Here is a 27,321-nt window from a genome sequence, read left to right as displayed (position 1 = left end):
AATGGTTGATATGAAATTACCCGGGGAATGATTCATATTCAGTAACTTTAATTTGTGCTAAATCCTTTTAAAGGAAAGTTTACTGGAAAATGAAATTTCTTTCATTATTTACCCACGCTCATGCCATCACAGATTTATAAGACTTTATTTCTTCAGTTGCACACCAACAGTTTTCTTTTTTTTTTTATTAAAATGCCGTCGTGTTTTTATCTTATAAGGGGCTCAACATAGCAAAGCTCTAAAAGCACATCATCCATCCTTTAATAATGGTAAATAATAACTTCTGTGGGTTAATATGTCTTCTGAAATGAAATGATACACTTGTAAGAGAAAACGATTCATATTTTATGAGCTTATCTGGCAAAACTGAAATGAAAACAAACAGATCCAAGTGAAATAATTATGGCAGCACTTCAATAACTTTGAATCTCATTGGCTCTCGCCTGACCCATGTTTGGCTCAGTGGTAGAGCATTGCAATAACATCGCAAAAGGTCATAAGTTTGAACCCAGGGATCAAACATATAGTAAAAATAAGTGGTGAGAAAACATTTAATCGCGATTAATCGCATTCAAAATAAAAGTGATTTTTTTTGCATAGTATGTGAGTGTGTGCTGTGTGAAATTAATATGTATATAAATACACACACATTCATATACATTTAAAAAACATTTACATGTGTATATATATGTATATTTATGTATATTTTTATACATTCTATATTATATATAAAAATATATAAATAAAAAATCTGAAATGACTAATATGTATGTGTGTGTGGTTAAATATACATAATAATTACACTCAGCACACACACACACACACATTATGCAAAAAAATCACTTTTATTTTGAATGTGATTAATCGCGATGAATCTTTTCCCAGCACTAATAAAATGTGTAGCTTGTAATGCACTGTTAGTCGCTTTTGATACAAGCATCTGCCAGATGCATAAATATAATTGACAAACACACATAACAACTAAAGTTCACTAGACACCAGTTGCACATGATTGAATTAACATTAATCTAATTTGAAGAAAAAAATCATGTGCAACCAGTGTTTTTTTCAATGTTGAAACATGTTGAAAGTAAGCCATATAGAGGGGCATCATGCACCATTTTTTTTTTAGGAGGCACAATGTGCACACTTCACAGAAATGTGTGCATACACAGACATTAAAATAAGCTTTCAGTCTTTTGCATGGCACTCAACTTGCATTTCTAGCAATCCGAGCCCCCTGCCTTTATGTAAAAACGACCTAAATAAATGTGTTGACTAACTTTCATATAAAATACTGATATCAATTTATTGATATTTACATGACGTCTGTGACTGCCTAAATAAAGTAACGTAACATTATCAAACACCTACCAAAACGGCAAAAATCTCTGGAAAGTAACAAGGAGGCAGCACAGAATTGATAATATTGTGCATATTAAACAGATAAAAAACAAATAACAGATTGGAGGTTGCATGCAAAATCCATTTGGCATGATGCCTCTGGCCATATACATCATGGATTAAGTAAACTATGAGATTTTTCTTTTTTTTTTTTCGCTGAATGACTTTTTTAATGATTAAGAAGAGTGCATCAAATACCAAAAAGGTAAATTCATAAATAAACTTGATTTTGTATTATACTGACCTGAGTTATCATCCTGTTTGTGAGAATCAAGAAGTGAAATTACACCTCAACACTGCCCTCTACTGACATTAACCGCATATCACAACAATAACAAGTGCACTTTTGCCCTACTACAGGGAGATATCCTTGATCTTTTAAAATATTAGCGTTTAATGTGCAGCAAGAAATAAAAAACCTGAAAAAGGATTTAAAAATGAATCTTGAGTTATTATACTTTTTGCTGCCTGTTCTATACAGATGAAAAGTTTTACACATATCACCACCCACACTTAAATGTCAGTGAAGGCTACTTAATGTCCAGGAAGCCATTCTTAAAATAATTCAAATATTTATTCTTAACAAATATGCAAAATAGTCAGCAAAAATAAATTGCATCAACTGTTTCCAGTGCAAAAAAAAAACCCACTAAGACTTAAATAACTGTACTTGTGGTCAAATTGTCACACCAGCATTCAGACTTGTATTTATAAAATATCTATTCTACAAACATTGATACAACAATAGTATTTACTTATGCATTATCAATATAAAACAATAAAGGATCTTCTTTTTTTTAATCAGTCCCAAAACAGCTGCATCTACTGAATTTGACTTTTAGTCCACAAAACAGGCCTGTGTTGGTTTCAAACGAGCAAAAACCTGCGTCTGTTTCATCTTTCTGCACGGCTCCAGTCAGCCGGTGGGTCTCGAGGGCCTTTGGGTTTCTTTACACGGCTGTTAAAACCTGAAACGCAAGACAAATAAATTACTATAAAAACAGACGAATAAATGTGATTGAAATGGATCTTGCACCAGGATTAAGGTTATGGGATTTTCCCAAGACTGAATACGAGTTAGCAACATTAAAATACTTCAGATGTGTAATGATGGTCTTGTGGTACTAACTGTGGTCTGTATGGCCTAGAAAGCTCAGCTTTAACCATTTACTATCACAAGACAGACATTCATATAGATTGATTTACATTATTTTTATTAAGGCCTAAATGACAAGCGAGCAGTTTATATGTACACATTATGGACAATAACCCAATAATCTAAATATTCACCAAGGCCAAGCTTATATTTTTAATGTGTGCATCAAATATAATTTATTATAAATATTGTGTTACCCACCCAGACTGCTAGATGCAAACAGGTTGCTGGTATCTTTTACATTGCTTGACACATATTCATAATCATCATCATCATTTGTACAGGACTGAGTCTCAGCTGAGGGAAAAAACAGATACAGAGAATAAACAACTCAACAAGCAAGCTTTGTGCATGTGGGTGAGAGAAACCGAAACTGTGATCTCACACGTTTGTTTGCTTACTGTGTTGCTGATATGGAGTCTTTAGGAAAGTCTGATGTCATCAGCAACAAGAATACACCCCCCCCCCCAAAAAAAAAGATAAAAATGAACTTACATGCACTGGATGATGTTGAAAGCTTGTGTGGCTGAGGAAAAGAAATGATATAGTATTCGATGACATTTGTTCATGTGATAGGAAAAAAACTGCATGCATTAGTTCAACACATACTAGGGTCGCTAAATTTGTCAGGTTATTTTTAATTCAATACGCTGTGTGCATGCTAAAGCTTGTTAATTTGAGTGTGATCGCAGTCTTATATCACAGGAAAAGGCAACGCTGATGAGAAACACAAACAGAAGATAAACCTGACACATTAACATACAGTACGATACAGTACAGTATATATATATGCATTATAAATTCTTTATGATGTCCTTATAAAACAGTTAGATCCAGTCATTGATTCTGATTGGTCAATAGCTGTGTTTTATTTATGATATAGCTGCTATACTTAATGAATTTGTGTATGACTGTGTAGCAGCGTTGGACGTGTAAACTGTATGTGAAACATTCAGTTTCTGTTCACAGTCGGTCAGAGACAATTTTTCTAGCGGAAGGTTTTTTTCTCATGAAAGTTGCATTGATGCATATTATTGCCATAACCTCCTAAAACCTGCATGTGAACATACATGGACATCAATATTTTTTGTTTGCATCATAATAGTTAATTCTGTGAAACTTGTACACAAGCGTGGACAATTACACGCTTCATGTTCAAAGAAAATGATTTGGTTATTATATTTATTGGTTCTTTCTAACCCCAAATAGCTGGAAGAAATCTGGAAAAAAGGCAAACCAAAGCTCGGGTATTAGGAGGTTAATATTTGTACTGTAAGGTTACCGTTTTAAAAAAGCAATGAGGTAAGTGTATGCATTGACGCCTAACAACGCCCTTAAGCCGTGACCTATTCACGATGCAGCATAGCCTTCTGGACCAAATTTCTAAGGGGTCAGTTATCAGATGTTAGCACTTTTTTTTAAATCTATGATGATGAGAAACAGAACTTAATAATGAAAGTTACCTGTGCATCTCTGGCCATCGACCCTAAAAAAAATGCATGCACAAATATAGGTTTATTCATGTTAAATTCAATTCATTTAATTCAATCTAAACATTTCACATTTAACCTCACCACTACTGCAAAGTTTGGATAATGAGAAATTATTATTTTAAATAAGTATCTTTAGTTTTTATATTTTAAAACTAGTATTTCAATTTCAAGGGAGATACTGTAACAGCCGATTCACACCGGAATGCATGGCGTGAGCGTCTCAGCTGCGTGGCGTGTCCGTTTTTATTTAGGCTCCAATGTTAGCAGGTTTGACCGTGCACACTGCCTGCATGACACGCACATCTCAGGCGCGTCTCGAGCCGCGCCGAAAACACGTGCATGCTAGGAAGTAGGACCGATCCCTATTTTTCACGCCACACGCAAGCGTCTTGGAAGCGTCAGCTCAGTTTATCAAACATACATGCATACAGAATAAGCTAGCAGCAGCAGCGCCGCGTCAGAAACGCTTCTGGTAAGCAAGGGCATAGAAAACGCCACGCAGCTGCCATACAAAAGACACGCAACAGACACGCTACGCAGCCGGTGTGAATCGGCCCTAATATGATCATATACTGTCAAAAAAAAGTTTAAAAAATTTTCCCTAGCTGCCAATAAAGTGGTACCCTTTCAATAAAGTACATCTAAAGAGTTCATATTAGTACCTCCGAGGTGCATGCTAATACCATATCTGTACCTAAATGGTAGATATTATTATATGATAGTGTAAATAACAGGAATGTTTGTGACCTTAAAAACTGATCAAACATTTGAACAAAGGATTCCTATCTATAACATCAACTTTAACACAAACACAACAGTTTCATCTGTCCAAAACTGTCACATATTTTTCTCTTTTAGCCTTCATTTCATGTTGGTAAATTTTTTTGTCTATTTTAATTCATTTTCGATTTAAAAGGTCATGCATGGGACATTTTTCCAACCAGAGTTTCACATTTACAAAGAGAATAAAGTAACTGGTGCACGGCACACCACAGCCATAACAAAAAGGCTGTTGCTATGTGGTTGTCACACTTATAAATATAATGCTGCTACCAGACACCATGAAAAGAGCCACTTTTGGTTCAATAAAGAAACTTTAACATCCGAAAACATCTTAACATCTTTCTGTTCTACAAAACATTCTTTGTAGTGGAGAAAGAAAGGATCTTTTCTTCTTTAAAGTCCCCCTGTGGTGAAAATTAAGTTTTTATTGTTGTTTATATGTCTGTGGTGTTTTTAATAAGCTTTAAGACAAACCACGTGCACAGCATTTTCTCCATAAAATTGGAAATTGTCTCATTCCCACAGTTTGAAATCGCCTTGGTTTCATACGTCATCTAACCAATAACAGTTGAACGAGTGAATCAGTAGTTCAAGCCATAGATATAATGTAAGGACGCCTCTATGAATGCTCCCTAACCTGTAAACATCAGCACTAAAAAAATAAAGCTGCTTTGTGTGAAACTGGAATTAACGGTTATGTGTCTGACACTGTCAAATGTAGCATCTATTTACATATATATCTATGGTCCAAGGTGGTGCGAAACAGTGGAGGTGGGAACTAATTAGCATATTCATAAATCTGCATATACTTAATGAAGCGAAGGTGTAGAGTTACATTTAAGCTGTTTTGAAGAAATTACTTTGAATGGTCAAAGTTTTAAGTGATAAAATGATTGATTACAGGGGTACTTTAATCTAAACCTATGGACAGCTTTTGCCTTTTTTATCAATCATCAGCAAAGATCCAAGCTCACTAACAGCAAATGGCACACATTATAAAAATGTAATTGAAAAAGCCAATAAATGTTTTCCTTACCTGGCAATATCTCATAACCGTCCTTATCTGTCCTTTTGGATCCCGCCCCTGTTCTTTGATTGGATGTTGCTCTGTCAAAAGCAGGTGTTGTTGGTAATGTCATGGGTAAAGCTGAAACAGGTCTGTTTTTAGGTTTAACCGTACTGTAGAGAGCATTGTTATTGGCTCTGCCTAAATGATCATTGTCATATTGATGTACTGTGGGAGGATGCAGTTTGGGCTTGTTGACCACAGCGTAAGTGTCATTCATACTGAATTCAGGAGGAGGATGAGATCGTCTGGACTTGAGAGGTGAATATCTAAAACCAAAGACAGGTAGATGAAATATCGATTAGTTATTAATAATAGTACAATAATTACAATATGTTCCTGTAGTTTAAATGGTAGAGCAGTGCAGTGGCATCACAAAGGTTGTGAGTTTGATGCCCAGTTAACAAACACATACACCTACAGGGTAATAGTCACTTTTGATAAAATCATCTGCCAAATTTCCCCTTATGATAATTCATAAATAACCTCATGCAAACATAAACATTACTCATACGAATGATTGAAACAAACTTTTGGTTGTGTTGCAGACATGAGTACATGATACATTTATAGCAGCTTTACTTTTAAAAAAGGATTCTTGAATTTAAAGATGGATGTGAGTCATAAACAAATCAAAATAACAGAGACTTTGAGGTTGTGCTCTTGGAACAGTACTCCATCATTTTTACATTAATATTTAGGCATTTGGCAGATACGTTTATTCACAGCAACTTAAGTACATACAAGACATGCATTTGTGAGCCCGCCTGTGAAAACACGCCTTAAGGCTTTTTTTGGTCATTCAATATTTTTTATTACATAAAATAATTCTTGAAACAATAGAGAACATTTGGTAAAAAAATTCTTCTTGATATCTTTAATACTGACTAAGGCCATGTCAAAGATTTTATTAATTTCGATCACAGAAAATCATGTTTTAGAGAGTTTCCCCATTTAAAACAAGCTTATATTTAACGCTGAATTACAATTAAACTATAATTTACCCGTCTATTTGTCATATACCACATGAAATAAGAGAGTCTCCAGTTTTTTGTGATATTTTACAAACATGGATAAGAAAAAAGTCTTGTAACCAATACGGCAAAAATTATGATATAATTATATATATTTCAAGGTAACAAATACATTTAAAATTTTACAACCTTATGGCAAATTTAAAGTTTATAAAGTATAGTTTTACAGTTGAATATATACTTTTAACATTTTCAAACCTTGTATGTTTACAGGTTTGTAACATAAACATGTAAAGTATTTTTTCAGTGCGATGTGAATGTACATATTTAAAATATATTTATTTTTATATACATTTCAAAATGTCTTTTTTGTATATTTTTACATATATTTAATATAATATTTTAAAATTTTTGCTGTATGGGAAAACAGTGATATATTTATTTAGGGGAGGGCGATAAACTGGAAGGTATGATAAACCAGTAAGAAATATTGGATTATTGTCGCTATCGAGGTAACGCACACACACACACACACACTCACATTTGCACGCACGCACACACACACACACACACTCACACACACACACACACACACACACACACACACACACACACACACACACACACACACACACACACACACACACACACATTATTATTTATGATCTTTATTTCATCAGTCCCTGTTTATCTTCAGTGAGCTTGAGTTTTGTTTATTTTTGTCTTCTTTTTTATGTTTGTGTAAGTTTTTTTGTGAGAATGATGAAAATTCTACGCCATTAAATATTTTAAAAACATAAAAACCTTACAGTATATTACTGTGACCCAAACCGTTACAGCGATACAAAATGAACCCTATTGTGATATAAGATTTTGGTCATTTCGCCCACCCCTATGTTCATGTCCAAAAAGCAGAGAAACATTGAAATCATTGTATGTGCGCTTCAGGTGCTGCGTGTCACATTCAGACTCAGATTTCATCACGCACCAGCATCCAAAAGCAACTTCAAAATGTTTTTAAAAAGTGAATTTATCTTGTCAGAAGTTGGGCTACAAAACAGATAAGATGTCAAAGATGTTGAAGATGACACGAAATAAGAACCAAGCTAAAGTCACAATATTTATGCCTTGCCCTGTACTGACCCGATTGTCGTTTGTGCGAATTAATATTATGGTCTGTTTTCACTTCCTAATGATAGAAAACAAATTTAAAAAAAATGATATAGGAATCACCATGTGTTTCTGTGCCTAAAGTCAATAGAGAGACAATTAAAGTCAATGTTTTAGCAAAGCCAAGTTTAGGTATTTTTGGGCAGAATAATAAAGCATAATGTTCTTAAAATCATTAATCTGAGTATTTTTCATGTCATAAATAAAAGTTTAAGTATTGCATGCTTAGTTTTTATTCTGTCATTACAGCAATAATCACAAAAGACCATTTTTTATGGGGTGGTTTCCCAGACAGGGATTATCTTAAAACAGCACTAGACCTTAGTTTAATTAGGAAATATACCTAGTTTAAACAAACATGCCTTACTAAAACATTACTTGTGTGCATGTTGAGGCTAAACAAGGGGCACTGATTTATTTTAATATTTTTTAAGTTTGGACAGCTCTTACATTTATTATAGTCTGGAACTAGTCTAATCCCTGTCCGGGAAACCGCCCCTATATCTCAAAATGAAGCCCCCCCCTAAGATTAGTATTACCTGGTGACCTCTAGTAATTTGTAATAATTGCGGAGATTATCTGTGATCTTAATCCCGTGCGAATCGGCCATGTCTGTAATTTGTAAAGTAAAAATTTTCCCGCAAATGACCTACCATATTTCGGCCAACACCGAGGTCCTGTGATAATATTTGTCCCTTGAGAATCAGCATCTCTGTAATTTGGCAGGGACTTGAGGGATTTGTCATATATTTCTGATTTTATTCAGTCTTTCCTCATCCATATTTGATGATTAATTTTCAGGATGTGCAGAACTGTCATTAATTGAGATCTTTGAGTTTTGGCAAAGCTGATTAGGACTAAAACTCTGAGGATTAACATGGTAAAGGTAAACTCTCAGAAAGGATGTGTTATTTTAAACACATTGTTTTGTGTTATCCTATTTAACACATTATGTGTTATTTTAACACATTCACCTTTTACCGCGTGTCGCAGCGTTGTGTGTGTATAGGTCAAGGTTTTACGCAAAGCCTGAACATGAATTCTGGGAGATAAGGCAGCAAATTTAAGTAAAATCACAAGCTTTGCTTACGGGCCACACAAAACTTAAAGGGCTAATTTCTTAATCACACAAGGTCCCCAGATAATATAGTTCTTAGTTTATTCACCTTTAGCCGGGGTTTCACAGGCGGGGTCACATTTGATCTGTACACATAAAGGTGCTTCACGATGCCATACAAAAAACATTTTTGGCTGAATTATCGACACCCTAGCAAATCCATTTGCAACGTGTTAAAAAGCATTGGAAAGCAATCTCCTGGCAAGCCCGTACATCACCACAACAGGAAATTTTGCATCTAATCAGAAGCAAAAATATTATTCTTGTGTGTCCATTACTGAATTAACAGTGCAAAAATAAATATCTCATAACCAGATGGCCAAGAGATAGCATCCCCGCACGACCACGAGTTTATAAATCACGATCCTCACCAGATTCCCTCATACAGTGGAATAAAGTAATGTTTTGACACAAAGGAAATGCTTTATCTTGAACATTTTGCCTTGGGCGGCTCGAATACATTAGCCAAATGCGTCCCGCGTATCTACCGCACCGTCTAATGACCAACTGCCACCATTGGCATTCAATGTCTGGTATGAAATATGTTATTGATCCACAGGGAACTACAATGGCATAACACAGTGATTAGGAATGATTAAATGCTTTGTTTGCTCAGTATAATCTCAGCATTAACATTCAAATATTTTGATCAATCATCATTACGAGAGCACCCAAAACACAAATCTTACCACGAACAAGTGATGGCTGGATGCATTGACTGCCAATGCAAACATTATGAACTATGCTAACCTTTTTAAAATTACACCAACTACACAAAGCACAAGATTACAAGAAACAAAACATTGCACAAGAAATTGTTCCCCCGCAGCATATAAAACTAACTAAGATCTCGACTGACTAAACGCTCGATTGAGTAAACGCTCGACTGCGTACACCTGCGTGACAAGACACAACGCCCCAGTTAACAGATTGCTACTGGTTTTCAATCTTAAATTAGCTTGTGGTTGTTTAACCAGCACTGGTTTTGACTGCAAACAGTCAAGTGGGCTTAGAAAAAAAAACACGGCATATGGTTGTTTGCGGTCTTACCTTGTTTTCTGCGGTATGTCGATGCAGCTTAGGGATCCTGACTTTAACTGAGTCTTTGGTAGAACCGCATTGATGTAGAGAGACTCTGAAGTCTTTTTGTTTCAAATATATAAAAAAGGAAACAAAAGGAAACAAAAGAAACATGCACAGTGTGTGAAAGCCGTCACTTATAAGAACTTGTCTCTGTGTTAAACAGTTAAAGGACAACTGAGCGTTTTGCATAGAGGAAGCTGACAGCGAGATAGTTTCCTGCTATACTTCTTTTTTCAAGCTCTGTGCTGAACGTCTTGAGGAAGTAAAACATGATGTGTGAGTTGCACACCGACTGTGTTTTAATCAGTTAAAAGAAAATTCTGAGAATTCAGGGAAATAACCGCAAGGTTTGAAAAAGCGCAACCTCGGTCAAATGTTTACTATAAAAGATCACTAAACTTTGAAAGCGACAGTTTCTGTAATTGATTTGATTACTTCAGGGGAACAAAATGCAGTTCTTTTTTAAATACAATAAAGAAAATGAGGATGGATAAACACAATGAACACATTACATATGCAGAACAACTAATGGACTTTGGAGTGTAGTACATTTCCTAGTGTGCACTGAAAGTCATTAAACATTTCATTATAGTTAACACTACAATAATGTTGTATTTCTTGACTGTAGTTGATGCATTAGTTAAAGGGCGCCTTTCTACAAGATGTTATATAAGTCTCAAAATACCCCATACATCGTTTATTATGTTATGTCCAAAATGCCCCTATTGGGTGGGAGCAAAACGTGCTGTTTTAATGTCTGTACCTTTAAATGCAAATGAGCTACAGCTCCTTACTCGCTTACCAAGGCAGTAAACGCTTTCAGCTAAAATAGATGTGATTTATACAGTCTGAGACAATCTAGTGGACACAGTACAACTCACTGAGGGTGGAAACTATGAAATGCGGTAATGTTAGTGGGCGGGGCTTTATCAATGTGACCTCACATTGATAAGAGAATCAAAATGGAATGTCTAATGAGACTACTTTGGTCTAATGGGAATAAAAAACAAGGAGTGGGTGGATTTTTGAGTGGTTGTGTTCACACACTGCTTATTATGTCCAAATGTAAAAGTACATTTTGCATAAAAGGGTGCCTGTGACCTGAACTAACAATGGACAATACTCAGGACAGAGGCACATTTTGTGTTATTTTAGTTGTTTACCAACATTGATACATTGTTAGAGTCATATAATGAATATTCGTTTTAATGTGCACACTCTCACCTTTATTCACATCCAACTTGTCTGAAGGGTTTATGAATTACAGCGGTTTAATATGTCTCCCCCCATCTTAAAAAGGCCAAAAGTAATGGGACAGTTGACTCAAAGCTGTTTTATTGACACATATTTTCTAGTTGTTGAATAATTTCCCCATAAATTAAGGATGTAAAAGAGCACTAATTATCCGATTCACAATTTCACATTTCTTTTGATGTGTAAGTGTGTATTAGTTCATGTTAACAATATGTAAATTGTTGAAATCCCAAAGTAAACAATGACACAAGTTATCGTCTCCAAAGTAAATCCCTTTTCTTGGACTACAACAAACACACGGATTGTAAGCAACAGTTTACTTCCTGGCCTGGTTGACGTGGACATGGCAGTCATTAATTGTGTTGTTTCTACGATCATAAATGCAGACATGGTTTTAACTCCAGCTCCTCTAGAGTTAAAATTTAGATTTTTGACCTTTCTGGCGGTACTACCTTTAGCGTAGCTTAGCATAGTCCATTGAATCTGATTATATTAGCATCACGCAAAAAAATAACCAAAGAGTTTCAATATTTTTAAAACTTGACTCTTCTGTAGTTACATCGTGTACTAACACCGACGGAAAATTAAAAGTTATGATTGTGTAGGGCGATATGTCTAGGAACTAAACTCTCATTCTGGCGTAATAATCAACTCAACTCTAAACTCTTCTATTAGGTAGAAGTGGTGAATGATGGCATTATCTCGCATGATAAAGAAAAACCCTTTACGATGTTCAGAGAAGTGAAAGATTAATCATGCATGAAAATGCATTCACACTGCCTAAACACTTTTTTTACTAAAGATGTTGTCTGCTCGTATTATAAGATGCTTTTAAACTTCTCCATCATTGTTATTCTCATTAGTCTTATACATGTTAATATTGGTTTCATTTCTCCAAATAAAGCTTTTGTTTTTCTGACTTTTTAAGAGTCTAATCTCCCTTTCCTATAATAGATGCTTTTGCAACTTGTGGTGGAACCTTCTGTATTTTTCCTTGTAATATCTTCTCTTTATTGTTTTGATTGACAGTGTCATCTTTATCTCCTGGAGAGTCTTTTTCATTTGGACATAATAAAGGGGTTTGTCTTCATCATTGAGAGGATAATGTGATCATCAACCATTGTTATCTTATATGGACGTTCAGGATTTCATTTTTTTTATTCAGAATGTACCTTTAATTGTTGATCTGGCAACTATTAATACTCCTCCTGTCTGACTGATGGATTGGTTGTGTTTTGAAACCTAAATATGGTCTGTATCACTTGTATGGAGATCTCCTTGAACGTCATGATGTCGGTTCACAGATTCCAGAAATCAACTTAAAAATCAACGACCTTTAACATACTTTATTTATAAGGAAATGATTTGACAAATAGACAATACCTGTCCATCAAACAACTTTGGAGTCAACTGTCCTATTATGTTTGGCCTCTTTAAATATTAAACTTAAGCTGTGATTGTGCAATTTACGCCAATATATTTATTATATGCTTGTAACTGGGATAAATGTTGGATGCACAATGGCCAAACATTAGTATGAACATTGGCTTGAACTAATATTAACAAAAATTAATAAATGCTGAAAAACTATAACACTTATTGTTAGTTTATATAAGTTAATGCATTTACTAATTTTAAGAAATATGATCCTATTTTAAAGTGTTAGCGATTTATGCAACATCTTACCTTTGCGTTTTTGTTTCGCTGGCGCAAAAGTTTTTCAAACATCTGAGCCACCGTATGAAAGACAAATTCATATTGCTCCTGTGTGCAGATTCACAGAGATACTTGACATAAGGATATATAAACATTAAAGGAATAGTGTGGATAAATATCTATACATGTGCTTAGTGATACGAACCTCCTCAACCTAAATTATTTACTTAAAATACACTCTGTGAGTTTTAAGTAAACATTTAAATATTTAATAGTGCATTTGAGTAGTTCAAAAACATGTATTTTTCATCCATTTAAAATAATTTATCAGTAGTATTTTCATTATTAATACCCCCCTATTATTTTATTATTACGAAACCCCTGCAATTCCCCAACAAACCACCAGATCAAGATGATAATTCTGGCAGTGCAACAATCATTTTCAGATGTTACCTTAGTCTGCACAGCTGAAGGTCTTTGTCTTCTGAGCTCTAACACAAGGTCCAAGATATTAAAATCCTCTCTTATTTGCTGAGAGAAGAACATAGGCCAAAATGATTATGAAAAATTTACTACAATAATTCTAAATATAGGCAAAGAAAATTTAAAGAGCTGTCAAACAATTAATCCATATTAATATAATTTTATATATTAATACATATAAACAAATACACACATGCATGTATGACTTTAAAAAAAGTTTCTATACATAATTTTTTTTATATATATATATAATGTGAAACATGTACTGTGTATAGACGGTTTCATCGGACGAACATATACAAGTCTGGATCCGAACTTTACTTCCGGTTTCGTTTTTTTGGTTTTTTTTTTTTTTAATGGTACCAGGGTTCGTACAGATATTGTCTAATGAAATTCCAGGACTTTCAAGGACTTATCAAGCACCATTTTTTGGGTTTTCAAGGACTACAAATCAGAGATGTATTTTTACAAACATATTCTTTATTTACCTTAAACTCTGAAAAGGAGCATACATGAATAAAAAAATAAAACAAGATGGTAGAAATTAAGTACAGTAACTCAAAGTACACAATCACCGTGACAAATTCAAATGTGAGGATATTAACAAACTCATAGAACCTTCTGTGCATAAAATGTCACGTACAATGACTTCATAAACTTCTCATTTTAATGATATATATGAAATAAGCTATAACAGTAGGCAAGAAAAACTCTAGTAATTTTACAAGAATTCAACAGGGTTTTGTTTCAGTTTCAATCATTTTTTGTACTAGTATTTCTTTTGTGTAAAAGCCCTGGTAAAGTGGTGCAGGAATGTAACCAATTTAACAAATCTTTTTAAGTTCATCTTTTTTGTCTTTCAGGGACTTTCTAAAACTATTAAATCTAATTATGCATTCTCTTGGTTTGGAGGAGGTCTCAGCTTCATTGGCTGCCTTTTCTATTTCTAGTTCCAAGTGGGCAATGTCAGATTCAAGCCTCCTCTTTTTTGCTCTTCGTTCCTCCTCTTGGTCTCTGCATTTGGTTTTCTCAGCTCTTATTTCTCTCTGCTTGATGAGAGAATCCTCATATCTTTGTCGAGCTGCTTTACAGCTGGCAATCATTCTGGGAGTGATCTGAACTTTCTTAACTCCTCCAACACTTGAGACATAATCACAAACAAGTCTCTGTGATGCATAGCTAATTTCCTTTTTATTTTCAGTGCTCATGGCTGCGTTGACAGAAAATCCTCGCTCCACAGTAGCCTGACCATGTGACAAAATCAGCACCATTTTTACTACCTGCCATAGGTATTTGAGATCATCTTTTCCCTGTAAAGTTTCTGAGAAGAAATGGTCAAGTGAGTGTGACTGGATATCATATTCCCTGTACCTTGATATGTTTCTAGCTACTTCATCTTTAATGAAGGTCCTGCATTTGAGCATCATCGCACTTGCTTTCTGGAAACCTTTTTAGCTCAACTAAATGGTTCAGAAGCCTTTTGAACCTTCGTTCACAACCATCAGGATCCTGGGTGATGGCATTGGGGTTAAGGCATGAAGTCTGTCTCACAAAGCTAAAGCGAATAGGGGTTTTGTCCAAAAGTCTCCTTAAGAGTTGAAGGAGGCACCGCCTTGCATCACTTTTGAATTCCAAAATTCTTTTTTCACTCACTTTCCCCGCAATTTGTTTGAGAGCTCTGTCTGTGGAAAATCCAATGTCTACTTTAGCGAGACCTAATGCATCCTCATCTTTCATTTCATACTTGGACATCTTCAGTGGGTCTGTCAATGTCTCTGTTACACTAGTTTTAAGTACTCTACTCATTACAGCAGAGATCATCTCTGCCCAGTCTGAGGTCATAAATGGGATCATGGGGCTATCTGTCTGATACTTTTGTAGGTAGCCTTGCACATGCTTTGCTAAATAGACAAAGAAATGCAGCTTTGCAGGGAATAATGGATCCTCACAAGCTTCCTTCACTAGTGTGAATGTTTTACACTTTGGAGTGTTAAAGTTCTTGTCGGCTTCAATGGTTTTCACAAATGTTCTTAGATGAGGCAACACCTCTAGTGCTCTAGAAGCTACTTCAACATTTTCCACCCACCTATGAGAGCAGAACTTTTTTGGAAACAATGAGCAACCAGTTATTGTAACATAATCATCCCGTCGTGCAGGTGTATCGTGGAACAGGCGATAAAATCCCAGTAACTGGTGGTCAATGTGCCAATTTGTTTCACTGAAGGCATTTCTAAATGCATTGTGCACAGTATGTAAGGAACATGTACCAATATCAATCAGTTGTTTGTCTGTACATTCAGCCAACACACTGATTTGAAAATCCCTGTAAAATTTGTGGTTAACATTAGGCCCATCCATCGAAATCTGAAGAAGATTGCTCAAATTAAGTTCTTCTGTCAAGTGCTTGAAATGTTTCAGACAGTCCTCTGCCTTACCATGCCCCATAAAGGCAGAATCCAAGTAGTGTGTGGAGACCTTGTTTGCAACTGCATCCAAAAATCTAATGTGCACCTCCATCTGCTTTAGCTGAAGTTCCTTGTTAAGAGATTCATCAAACAGCAAGACATATTCTGAACCCGTTTTCACTTTTTCCAGCAGTTGCAGCTAAGGAGCAATGCCATAATTAACCATGTAGGATGTCTTCTTTTCACCACAAGCAAATGATTTTGCTATAACACTGTCTGGAAACATTAGCTGAAATAATGCAGAATTGTTCTCAGCACTTTTGTTGGAGTAGTGCGATGTAACACCCTTTAGAGTCCAAAGAATTTCAGCCCTCCAAGTATCATTGTTTCGTACCCAAGGATCCAAGACTCCTGATGATGTAGTAGGTTGAGGGTTCTGCAAAAGAACATGTACAAAGGAAATTATGGCAAATTTATTCAATCATGGATATCTAGCAAGCATGCAGTATTGGTTGTAAAAGTAATTATTTTATTGCATTCTAATGACTAGTTTGGACTAAAACTATTTTTATATTTTGTAAGGATTTTTTATTTAATTCAAACTACAATTACAAGTCCTTCAAAACACAATATACCACCAGATTGATAGAGAGATAGATTGATATTACCTTTGTGAAATTAATGTTTTGTACAAAAGAAACGTTTGTTTTTTAGGCCACTAGGAGGTGCTCTAGCCTATTCATTATGCTTTCATTGATCCGTTTTCCATAGAGTTATAGGTTTTTGAATATTGGATGACTCCATTTCATTTTTATCACAGATTAGGGCAAATATATATTTTATGTACTATAATAAATTAATATAAATTAGCACCGAATTAACATACTTAAATATTTTCAGCATTAATATACTTTATTTCTTGAAGACTTAAAAAACACACAAACCATATAGTAACAATTATATAATTATAAGACAAAATGTTTCTGCTTTTAATTCAACTTAGTTACAGCTATGACTAGATGTCCTTGTCCATATTAAGGATTTTCACGTTAATTTCTTCTATGAATTCGTTTTTGAATTTCTTTGCGAGAGCGCCCTCTGGCTTCGAGTATGAATGAAACATACACTGCATGTGCACATTTACAGCGCTCCGTTTACATAATTTTGGATACAAATAAAATGATCACACACACAAACAACAACAAAATGCTTACCTGCTGCTTTGAGACAGTGGGGGTGAAATATTCTCGGACGGATGTTGATCCAGTGCGGCCAACTGCATTGACATGACGTTCCCCTTGCATGTGACTCTTCAGCGCCGACTCGCCCATGTTTGAAATTTCGAGAGATTTGCTGCATATTTTACACTGTGCACGATGAACACTTTTTGGATCCTCAAGGAGCCAATTTTTATATACCTCCTTTTCCAGCCATGCTGGATTAAACTTGCACTTCCCCGGCATTGTCTCTTACCATTCTGTAACTGTGCTCCACGTGAGTGACGCCAGAACGAGCAGTTAATGAGATACGTAAAGTGGGAGGGGAGGAGGGGCAGCGCTAATTTTGATTAAAATAAATGTTTTTGCATTTTATTGAAAAATAAACACTTTAAAAAAATTTTAAAATCTATATATATTGTCTTTGAACAATCCCAGCACTTTTCAAGTACTTCTTCATAAATATGGCTGTTTTCAAGGGTTTTCAAGGACTTAAATTTAAAAAAGTCAAATTCAAGTACTTCAAGCACTTTAAGCACCTTGTACGAACCCTGATGGTACTGACTAGTTGCTAAACTGCTCTCTTGAGCAAATGCCTCGTCGAAAATAACAAATGTTTTGGTTTCCTAGGTAATCTATGTGTTTTTTTTTTTGCTTGTTATATAAATAAACTAAGTTTTAAGAACTTTGTTGTTATTTATTCTTAGCGGAGTTTACCGAAAGTTACGTGCGGACCACGACAGCCACTTGTTTATGTTGTTACTGCTGAAACCGTCTATATATAAATATATATTCTTGAATATATACATGGATGTTTGTTACACATTTATACAAAGTACACACACTTTTATTTCTCCTCTCTAAACTTTTGCTACGTCCTGCTGACTTATCACCTGCTGCCGTATGCCAACACTGTGGAAACCGAGACGTGTCATGAAAGTCACATACAGCATAACATGGAGCTATCATCCACCAAGTATTTACGAATGTATTGCAGTCGGAAGCAAAAAAAAATGTGGGTGGGTCCAAAGCATTTACTGGTTGATGCCATTTTCTTGTATTGTGGTGCCTTTTAAATAAAACAGTGCTATTATAGCCTCAAAGCTTTGCTTATCTTGTTGTGTCACGGGAGTACAGTTGGCGAAAGTACTATAAAACTTTTTGGACATTAAAGGCGGGGTGCATGATCTATGAAAGTCAATGTTAATATTTGAAATCACCTAAACAAACACGCCCCTAACCCAATAAAATCTGGACCCTCTGCTGATAGACCCGCCCCACACATACACAACCCATGGCAATGATGTCGGTTACTAGACACGCCCATAACACGCCGACTCCCTTTTCCAAAGTTTTTTTTTAAAATCATGCACCCTGCCTTTAAATGAGTAAAGTGGAATGGATTTGAGGATGCAGCAGGGGGAAAATCAAGGCTGTAGCTAAAATGCGGAACGGAGTTTAAATTATTAGGGCATTACTCTGGTGCAATGGATTTGACTGAAACTATCTGTACCATATTAAATTTCATAGCATCATATTTTTTCATTGCATCATACTGCATCGAATGACATTGTGTTGATTCGAATCGAAATCGGATCGCAGTGCATCGTAATGCATCAGTAGCTGCTTCATATGTCTCTGTAATGATGTACTGCATCATAGGCTACGCATCGAGATGTGCATCGCATCGGACACAGTTACGGAGATGCACATCCCTAAAATGTAGATGTATTTCAGATTACTAGGAGAGTGTAATACTTTGGGTTGGATTTAAATATGGTAAAATTTAATAAACACATACGTTCTCATATTTACTCACTAAAATCAAAACATGCATAAACATTTGTTGCATATGTGTGTTGTACAGTTATACATTTAATACCTCTGAAAGCAGTAGATCATTGACATAGTCAATAGCACAAATGACCCCTGTCCTGCCACAGCCGGCGCTGTAAAAGCAAGAAAACCTGTCAGATTTCCATATTGTGATATGACCGATCCTCTCCTGAATCTAGTTTAAAGGGTCAAGGGGGGAATAATAAGCCATATTGTCAAGCAGAGCGTCTCTAGTGTATATAAAGAAAGGGTAATGAGGGAATTTGTGCTCATGTCTGGAAGTTAACTGGTTCTCCAGCTTCACATCAGGTGCTGAATATTTAACATGTCTCGCTTCATTTAAATGGTGACATTAAAATGCATGGAACCATAGAGACACAGGCCGGCCCTGCTGCGCCCTACCAACACGAACGGGCTCGACCTGATGAATTTTCATGGACAGATGGGTCATTTGTCAGAGGCGTAGAAAAACACGAAGGCAATCATGCAATGGGGAGCGGGCGGGGGACTTGGAGGAAAGGATTGAGGAATGCGTGCGTGACACAAACCTGCAGTGGATGACTACAGGGTCCGTCTGGTTGCCCTGTTTGCGAACCAACTCCATCATACCCAGAATGCCATCCGGCACGTCCGGAATTCCATGATCCGGCCAGGTGGTGTACTGGAAGTGAGATACTTTTCGAGTTTCCTGTATAGGAAAAAGATAAACAGTACGTCCTGTGCTATTTGTATGTCATACTGAAATGCCTGATGCAAACTGAATGTGAAATATCCAACAGTGACATCATCACAGCACTTCCTTATTTGGAACATTACAGATTATTACAAAACATTTTAAATAGCAATTGTGTGGTTTTTAAGTGCCATGTGAGGTTTTTGCAGCAAGTCTCAAATTTTGTAGTTCCTCTTATGCAACTCTTTTGGTTCTAATTGAGTAACCATTGGGAACAGATAATAAATATCAGCGTCATTACATCAGGACCACATCATATCTACTTTGAAAACTGTGCACACTTACATCAGAAAATTTTACAACCAATGTCCGAACAACGATTTCTTCATCTGTATGGGACTCCTCGAGCTGCAGAAGAAACGACAGAAATCAGTAGACGAACTTCCTCTTGTGAGTCTTGCAATCTACACATGCATCAAACTAGTCACGAACACGTCAATCTTTCAACAAGTGTGCAGATAACATCAAATGTGAGTGATTGCGTTTAAAGACAATCCTGCTTGTGTCATGCACTGAATGACGACATCAGCTCTGAATGATAAAACACAAATACTGTTCATATAGACGACACTTACAGTTGAGACAGTAAAGGGGCCGAAAATTGATTTTCCTGTGGTTGAATCCCAGTACACTTCACATTTTTTCTGAAAAACAGAGTTGAGGTATCACTTCAGAAAACAAGAACCTGCTATCATCACAGCTTTAAACATCTGATGGATGAGACGAAGCGGTTGAGAAAGATAAAGATTACCCTTGCCATCTCGAACTCTCTACAAGCCATGATTATGACCTATGAAAACACAACAAAGTCAATAGCATTTGTTTAGTATTCAACTTTATATGATAATTATTATGCATTTATCAGAAACAATTACCCATGCTTGTAATACTATAGTTCACCTTAACATTGTGTTGCCAAATCATACGCCAAAAATCCACCACAGTGCTGTTCAGAGGACCTTGAGTAGCGATGTATGTCCGGTTTCCAGATGCTCCCTAAAAGAAAGATATGAGAAAAACTGGCCTTAAATAAAACTTTTTTCCCACCATTGAAGAGTTAACCCATCATAACGGTACATTCACACGGGACAGTAGCATTAACGCTTGACGGAAGGCTTGTCTGAAGCGTGGCCAACAGCCAATCATAGTGGTCGCTACACATGCTCTGGTATTCCAAATACGAAATTGGCTGGCTTGCACTAGGTTATTTGAATAAGGCAATCTGATTGGCCAACGCACACGTTGCCGCTTGAAAAGTTAAGAAACGTTAAACTTCTGCCGCAATGACAGTGAAGCGGCGCCGACGGATCCACAATTCAGTTTGGCAATGCTTGACGTCACCCATTAAAAGTGAATGGGAAGTGTTAACGCTTACACCCCGTGTGAACTTACTATAAGAGAAAACGCTTCCTTGCCAATGACGAGTTTTTACGGCAATCCATATTTCCGCTATTATCCACTAGGTGGCGCCCTTACACAACTTATAAAACACTGAAGCATCCACTGATCCAAAAACATTAAAAACGTAATGTATGTTTTGATCATCTCTCTGAATCTTATCTCTAATAAAAGTCCTTTAAAAAAATACAATTATTTCAGCTTTTTGCTCAAAATATGGTACTTTTGAAGAAACCTACCCATATTTGAGAGGTGATAAACAAAATTCTGGCCACTTAATTATCCCTAGCATAAGTGTCTATAGGTGGTGGATCCTTCTCCTACTTAGCCCCTAAGCTCTGGAATGATTTACCAAATAATGTTCGAGTATCAGACACAGTTGATCAATTTAAATCTAAACTTAAGACATTCTTCTTTAACAAAGCATTCACATAAAATGTCCAGTAAATGTACTTATCCCACAATAGTTAGTTTGTCTAGAACAAAGAACTCACATAACTCACCTGGGTAATATACTTATGCTGCAATAGTTAGCCTGTCTGGAACCGAGCTGACTTAAACAACTATAATGTATGACACTTGCATTACATGTGAACGCCCCCTACGCTAATAGAATTCTGTTTCTCTCTCCCTGTCTTGTCCTCGACCGTGAGGTTTTTCCATATATTTTTTTTGTTTGTTTGAAAGTAGTGGGCCTGTTCTTTTATTTGATATATTATATTGTATTAAATACAATTTAATAATTATACTTATATTTATAAAATAACATTTTTGGAAGGCATTCAACTTTTGTGAAAGTCACAAAAAAATTCTGACGCTGGCTTGCAACTTGCAAAGTTTATAAAAATATTTTTTAATTCTTTCTTGTATAAATAAAATATTTGTTTAGAATGTGTAAAAATTAAAATTAAATTAAAAATTAAAGTAGGGGTGTCACAATATACTGATATTGGCAATAATAACTGCGAAAAATATTGTGAAATGATACTATCGTATATAATTCAGCATAAGCCTTTTAAATGGTTAATAACTACACCTGTGTGTAAAAACATAAACAAGCGGCTTTAATGGTCAATACGTAACTTCCGGTAAACTCTGCTAATAATACATAACAGCAAAGTCCTTTAAAGTAGTTTATTTATATAACAAGCAAAAAAACAACACATAGATTACCTATAGGAAACATTTGTTATTTTCGACGAGGTATTTGTTCAAGAGTTTAGTTTAGCAACTAGTCAGACCATTAATAAAACTGAAACCGGAAGTAAAGTTTGGACCAGATGCGTATTGCGTCACCGCACATGCGTCCGATGAAACCATTTATAGTCATTGCAAAAATATCACAGAAAATGACATCAGATCTTAGAATAGGTTTAGCATTACTACACAGATGTCACAGTCTATTATTATAATTAAAGCAACTCCTCACTTTCTAAAGGCTCTGCACAGTTTCAAATAATCAATAGAAAATACACAATTTAAAGCAGAAAGGTTGCAGTACCTTGACATAGTTGGCATTAATATAATCAGACTGATGTTCAGATGTGGTCGGAGTCAAGCACACTCGGGTCTGATCATCTGGGTGTAAAAGAGAAAATATGCATGTTTTATTATGATTGACATTACTATGGTAATTTACCATGTTACTCAGTTTCAGCACATTTGAACAGCAATGTGATGAGAACATAACATGACATGTAGTAAAAGCATAGTAGCCTACGCATAGGTGTTTCCACAGATTGGTTTATGACAACAAACTATTGTTATATATACACAATTGATATCCAGATAAAAACGAATAAAACTTTTGTGTAAAACGTACATGGAAGAATATCCTTATAGCGGTTTTTCTTCATATTATCTTTCATTTCTCCTGCTATGGTGGTAAGGCCATAATCCTCCTTTATCGAGTTGCTCTTCTGTCGCACTAACTGCAGAACGAAAGAGAAAACATACATGTAACAAAACATAACATCCTAACACAAGTTTAGTGATGCTTAAACAACCATCTCTCTCATTTTAATGAAATGTGAGTGGGTTGCATCATCTGACCACAAGGTGGCCTGCTTGTCTCTGCTTACCATGGTGGTTTCGTTAGCTGCACATGAAAGCCTAAATGATGTTTATAAGTCTGTAATATTAGGGATGTGGTTTGTGTAACGTACAAGGGCAGACCAACTTACACTGCCATGACAGAATATAAACTTTTATAAAAGAGTTATTTATGGCCTAAAATAGATACTCTTTCATTCTTAAAGAAAAGTTGTAATGAATTGGTAAATTCAATGGAATAGTTTTAAATTTGAATAGTTTATAATACAGTATCTTATACAAAGGTGAATAACTCAATAGTTAATGCATTAGCAGCCCAAAGGTCATGAGTTTCAGATCCCAAGCAACAAAAATACAGATAATGCATGAATACATTGCATTGTGGGCATGGGCCGGTATGAGATTTTGGCGGTATGATAACCTTAAGCAAAAATACCACGGTTTTACATTTATTAGACGTATACTAACAACTTTTTAACTGGACACAATACATTTTATTTTTAAGCAACAAACAACATGTATGCTAGGTGAAAATAAAGGCTTAAAATTATAATTTTCTTTCAAAAAAAATATTTTTGGAATATATAGTCTTACATTTAATACATTGATTTTTTTTTATTTTGTGTAAACCCAGCTCATACCTTGCAAACGGTATTACAGAAAATGTTAGTGGTTTTGAAGCCTTGACTGTTTAAAACCTTGCTATACCTTGAAACCGATAACCAGCCCATGCCTAATTGTAAGTCACTTTGGATAAAAGCATTTGTCAAATGCATACAGTAACTGGTTGTAAATAGTGAGTAGTATTGAGAAGCAGGTACAGTTTCGTAATGACCAAATCTACTTTTACTTCCATTCTCTAAATGCAGAACCGATCTGCTAACATGATCTATATTCAGTATGATACTCGGCTACTTCTCAGTAAAACCAGCCACAGGACATCTTTAGTCACTTCTACATCTTTACCGCAAACATTTAGTATCTGACGATCTACCTGAAGTGTGTAGTTCACACATGCAGATATATTTTTACTAATATGAGCAAATGAGTCAAGAAACAACAGACACTTCTGTAAGACTCTGGCCAGATCTTAAGATAAACCAAAGCATTAGGTAAGAAGAAGCTGCTATAATAGGTCTGAGATTAATTTTAAGATCATTATAGTTCGCAAAAGATAATTCACTAAAGCAGCCTGTATAAAATCTATCAGACCTGTGTTCAGGTACAACAAACCCCTCTACATGTTAAAAAAACACTTGGTTTTAATTGTAGAAAATTATCATAAAGGGATTTGTTGCAAGTACACTTTAAAAAGTGAAAAGTTTAATCAACTCAAAAAAATTATTCCATTTGTAACGCTTCAACTTTTTTAGTTTTTTCAACTTAAAACTTTTGCTTTAGTTTCACTTTAGGTGAAAAACTTACATTTTTAGATGTTGCCAATTAAAGTAACTTTTTGAGTTGAACCAACTTTTCACTTTGTACAGTTATAGTAGTTGCGAATTTTAAGATAGATTGTGACAGTGGCGAGGCTACATAAGGGCCATGGTGGCACTGGCCCACTCAGATTGACGGCTGGCCCACCCAATCAAAAGAGACACAAAATAAAAGCAGAAGAAATCATGCATAAATGATAATAATCTCTTTAATAATAATAATCGCTCAAATACGCATTATTCATAAACAAATAACTAAAGAAAGTTTATCATTTGCCTTACAAATGTTAACATTCAAGCCATTTTAAACTTTTTGTGCGTAACTTTGTTTTTTCTATTTCCATGTGCTTATAAATTGTTTTCCTTATATCCATTTTTGCTCACCCGAAAATTATCCAATCCATGATCTGATCCGATCCATTTAATCACTATATTGTAAAATTATGTAATTTAAGAGTAGGCATTTAGGTCCACCATATTTCCCCAAGGTCCACTCAGTTTAAAATTTCTGGCCTCGCCCCTGGATTGTCACATTAGTTTATGGACATACAGCGAGCCGAGCATAAACACATTTTTAAGTTTAATGGTAACACTTTACAATAAGGTTCATTAGTTAACATTAGTTAACTACATTAGTTAACATGAACCAGAGGCGATTCTAGGGTTAGAGCTTTAGGGGTGCTGAGCACCCAATGAGCTCCACTGCCACCATCCACTCCTTTTTTCCTACAGAAACCAATAATATGTTTGTTGTAAAATAACTATCATTTTAACATTGGTTCAACTAACTCCAAAATCCAGATTTTTTGGAGACCTTTCAGGCATGAAAACGGGTCAGGGGTGAAAAAGATGAGAAGAAAATTACCCCTCTAGGGTCTGGGAGCATGCTCCCCCTTAGAACTTTTTTTTAAATTACATATTTTAAAGCATCAATCTGATGAGGTTTGAGATGCATTTTTTTGCCAACCTTTTTATTTCTAATTAGTGACGAGCTAGCACTTTTTTGCCATTAATGCCATATTAAAGTATCAGGACAAAAGGTGGGCTACAGCAGCAGTGTGGGTATGGTTTTATGTGGATATACAGTGTGTCGTTAAGCCTTTGTCAAAATGACAAATCTCCTAATTTATAACTTTTATGCCTACAACATATGGTAGGTTTATTAATAGTTTGTTAATTTGCAGCTTTTCTTTTAACAGTCCTTTACTTGAACCATTACCTTTACTATATGTCTAAAACAAAACACTTGTGACTCCTGCACTAAGGGTTAAAAACGTTATCCCCTTCATATTAATCTACATGTGACAAACTAAAAAAATATTTATTGTCTAGTTTGATAGTCAGACAGTTAGTGATTTCACACATAACTTACCGGTACTGGTGGTATACAGTGATATGTAGTTTGTTTTCACTCTGTTCCAAACGCCATGTTTTTATGATGACTGACCAGAAAAGACGCACGTGACGTCATGTTTACATGACTCCCGATTGTTAAAATAAGTCTCAAATTAACGATAAATCATACAATAAACTTTAACAACGAAGACACACGTATGCAACTACCCACTGAGACGCACAAAACTGCATGCGTAAGTTGCGGAAGAACATTGTAACCGGCGCTACTTCTCTCCGTTTAAGTCTATGGACGAGTCACCCAGGTACTGTACTACTCCGCAGCGCGCGGGTACCCGCCGGACTAAAATAATCCGAAAATAAACACCTTTTATACGTGAACCATGGTGATTCAGTATAAGACAAAAACACGGCTTGAAAGATTGATTCGTGATGTACTCGCTCATTATAAACATAACGTAAACATTTTGTAAGATTTGAACAAAAAAGTTGCATCACAACACTTTTAACTGATTCTCACTCTGCGTGTGTTTCGCGCTCGGGCTAAGCGATGCAGGTACAGAGAAGTAAAAGAAGAGGATGACACCATTTGCTAAGCGGGGAGGTTTTCATTTTCTACCTTAACATATACATTTTAAACCACAAACTACGGAGTATGTTTTGGACATTATTTAACCTTGTCAAAGACGAACGAACATTTTAGAATAAATAAATTTCTTGCTCCAAGTTTTAGGGGTGCTTAGCTCCTTTTTAGGGGTGCTGAAGCACCCCTAAAAAGAGGCTAGCCTCGCCCATGACATGAACTAATAATGAACTGCACTTATACAGCATTTATTTAAGGGATAGTTCACCCAAAAATGAATATTCCGTCATGATTTACTCACCCTTATGTTGTTACAAACCTGTATATATTTCTTTGTTCTGATGAACACAAAAGAAGATATTTTGAGAAATGTTTGTAACCAAAATGTTTGAGGACCCCATTTGCTTCCATAGTATTCTTTTTTCCTACTATAGAAGTGAATGTGGTCCACGAATGGTTTGGTTACAAACATTTCTCAAAATATCTTCCTTTGTGTTCATCAGAACAAAGAAATTTATACAGGCTTGTAACAACATGAGAGTAAGTAAATGATGACAAAATTTAAATTTTTGGGTGAACTATCCCTTTAATCTTTGTTGATGTTAATTTCAACAATTACTAATACTTTATTCAAATCTTGTTAACGTTAGTTAATGCACTGTGAACTAA

The 27,321-nt window shown here is 35.5% G+C and overlaps 1 protein-coding gene across 1 annotated transcript in view; it reads right to left on the bottom strand.

The window, feature by feature from the left end:
• Nucleotides 1–1,834: 1,834 nt before the first annotated feature.
• ptpn18 (protein tyrosine phosphatase non-receptor type 18) overlaps nucleotides 1,835–27,321 on the bottom strand; it is a 30,137-nt gene continuing 4,650 nt past the window's right edge. The window contains exons 2-17 of the mRNA XM_065270327.2: nucleotides 23,051–23,159; nucleotides 22,730–22,806; nucleotides 20,731–20,826; nucleotides 20,582–20,620; nucleotides 20,406–20,474; nucleotides 20,116–20,178; nucleotides 19,646–19,785; nucleotides 19,144–19,210; nucleotides 13,610–13,687; nucleotides 13,187–13,264; nucleotides 10,214–10,305; nucleotides 5,873–6,171; nucleotides 4,024–4,046; nucleotides 3,056–3,086; nucleotides 2,762–2,857; nucleotides 1,835–2,372 (exon numbers count right to left, since the gene is read on the bottom strand). Coding sequence (XP_065126399.2) covers nucleotides 2,299–2,372; nucleotides 2,762–2,857; nucleotides 3,056–3,086; nucleotides 4,024–4,046; nucleotides 5,873–6,171; nucleotides 10,214–10,305; nucleotides 13,187–13,264; nucleotides 13,610–13,687; nucleotides 19,144–19,210; nucleotides 19,646–19,785; nucleotides 20,116–20,178; nucleotides 20,406–20,474; nucleotides 20,582–20,620; nucleotides 20,731–20,826; nucleotides 22,730–22,806; nucleotides 23,051–23,159 — 1,431 coding nt within the window. The 3' untranslated portion in view covers nucleotides 1,835–2,298. The remainder of the gene's footprint in view (nucleotides 2,373–2,761; nucleotides 2,858–3,055; nucleotides 3,087–4,023; nucleotides 4,047–5,872; nucleotides 6,172–10,213; nucleotides 10,306–13,186; nucleotides 13,265–13,609; nucleotides 13,688–19,143; nucleotides 19,211–19,645; nucleotides 19,786–20,115; nucleotides 20,179–20,405; nucleotides 20,475–20,581; nucleotides 20,621–20,730; nucleotides 20,827–22,729; nucleotides 22,807–23,050; nucleotides 23,160–27,321) is intronic.

The sequence above is a fragment of the Paramisgurnus dabryanus genome, chromosome 11 (assembly GCF_030506205.2).
Source record: "Paramisgurnus dabryanus chromosome 11, PD_genome_1.1, whole genome shotgun sequence".
Lineage (NCBI taxonomy): Eukaryota > Metazoa > Chordata > Actinopteri > Cypriniformes > Cobitidae > Paramisgurnus > Paramisgurnus dabryanus.
Note: the sequence above shows the minus strand (reverse complement) of the source record. Positions and strands in the feature narration are given on the sequence as shown.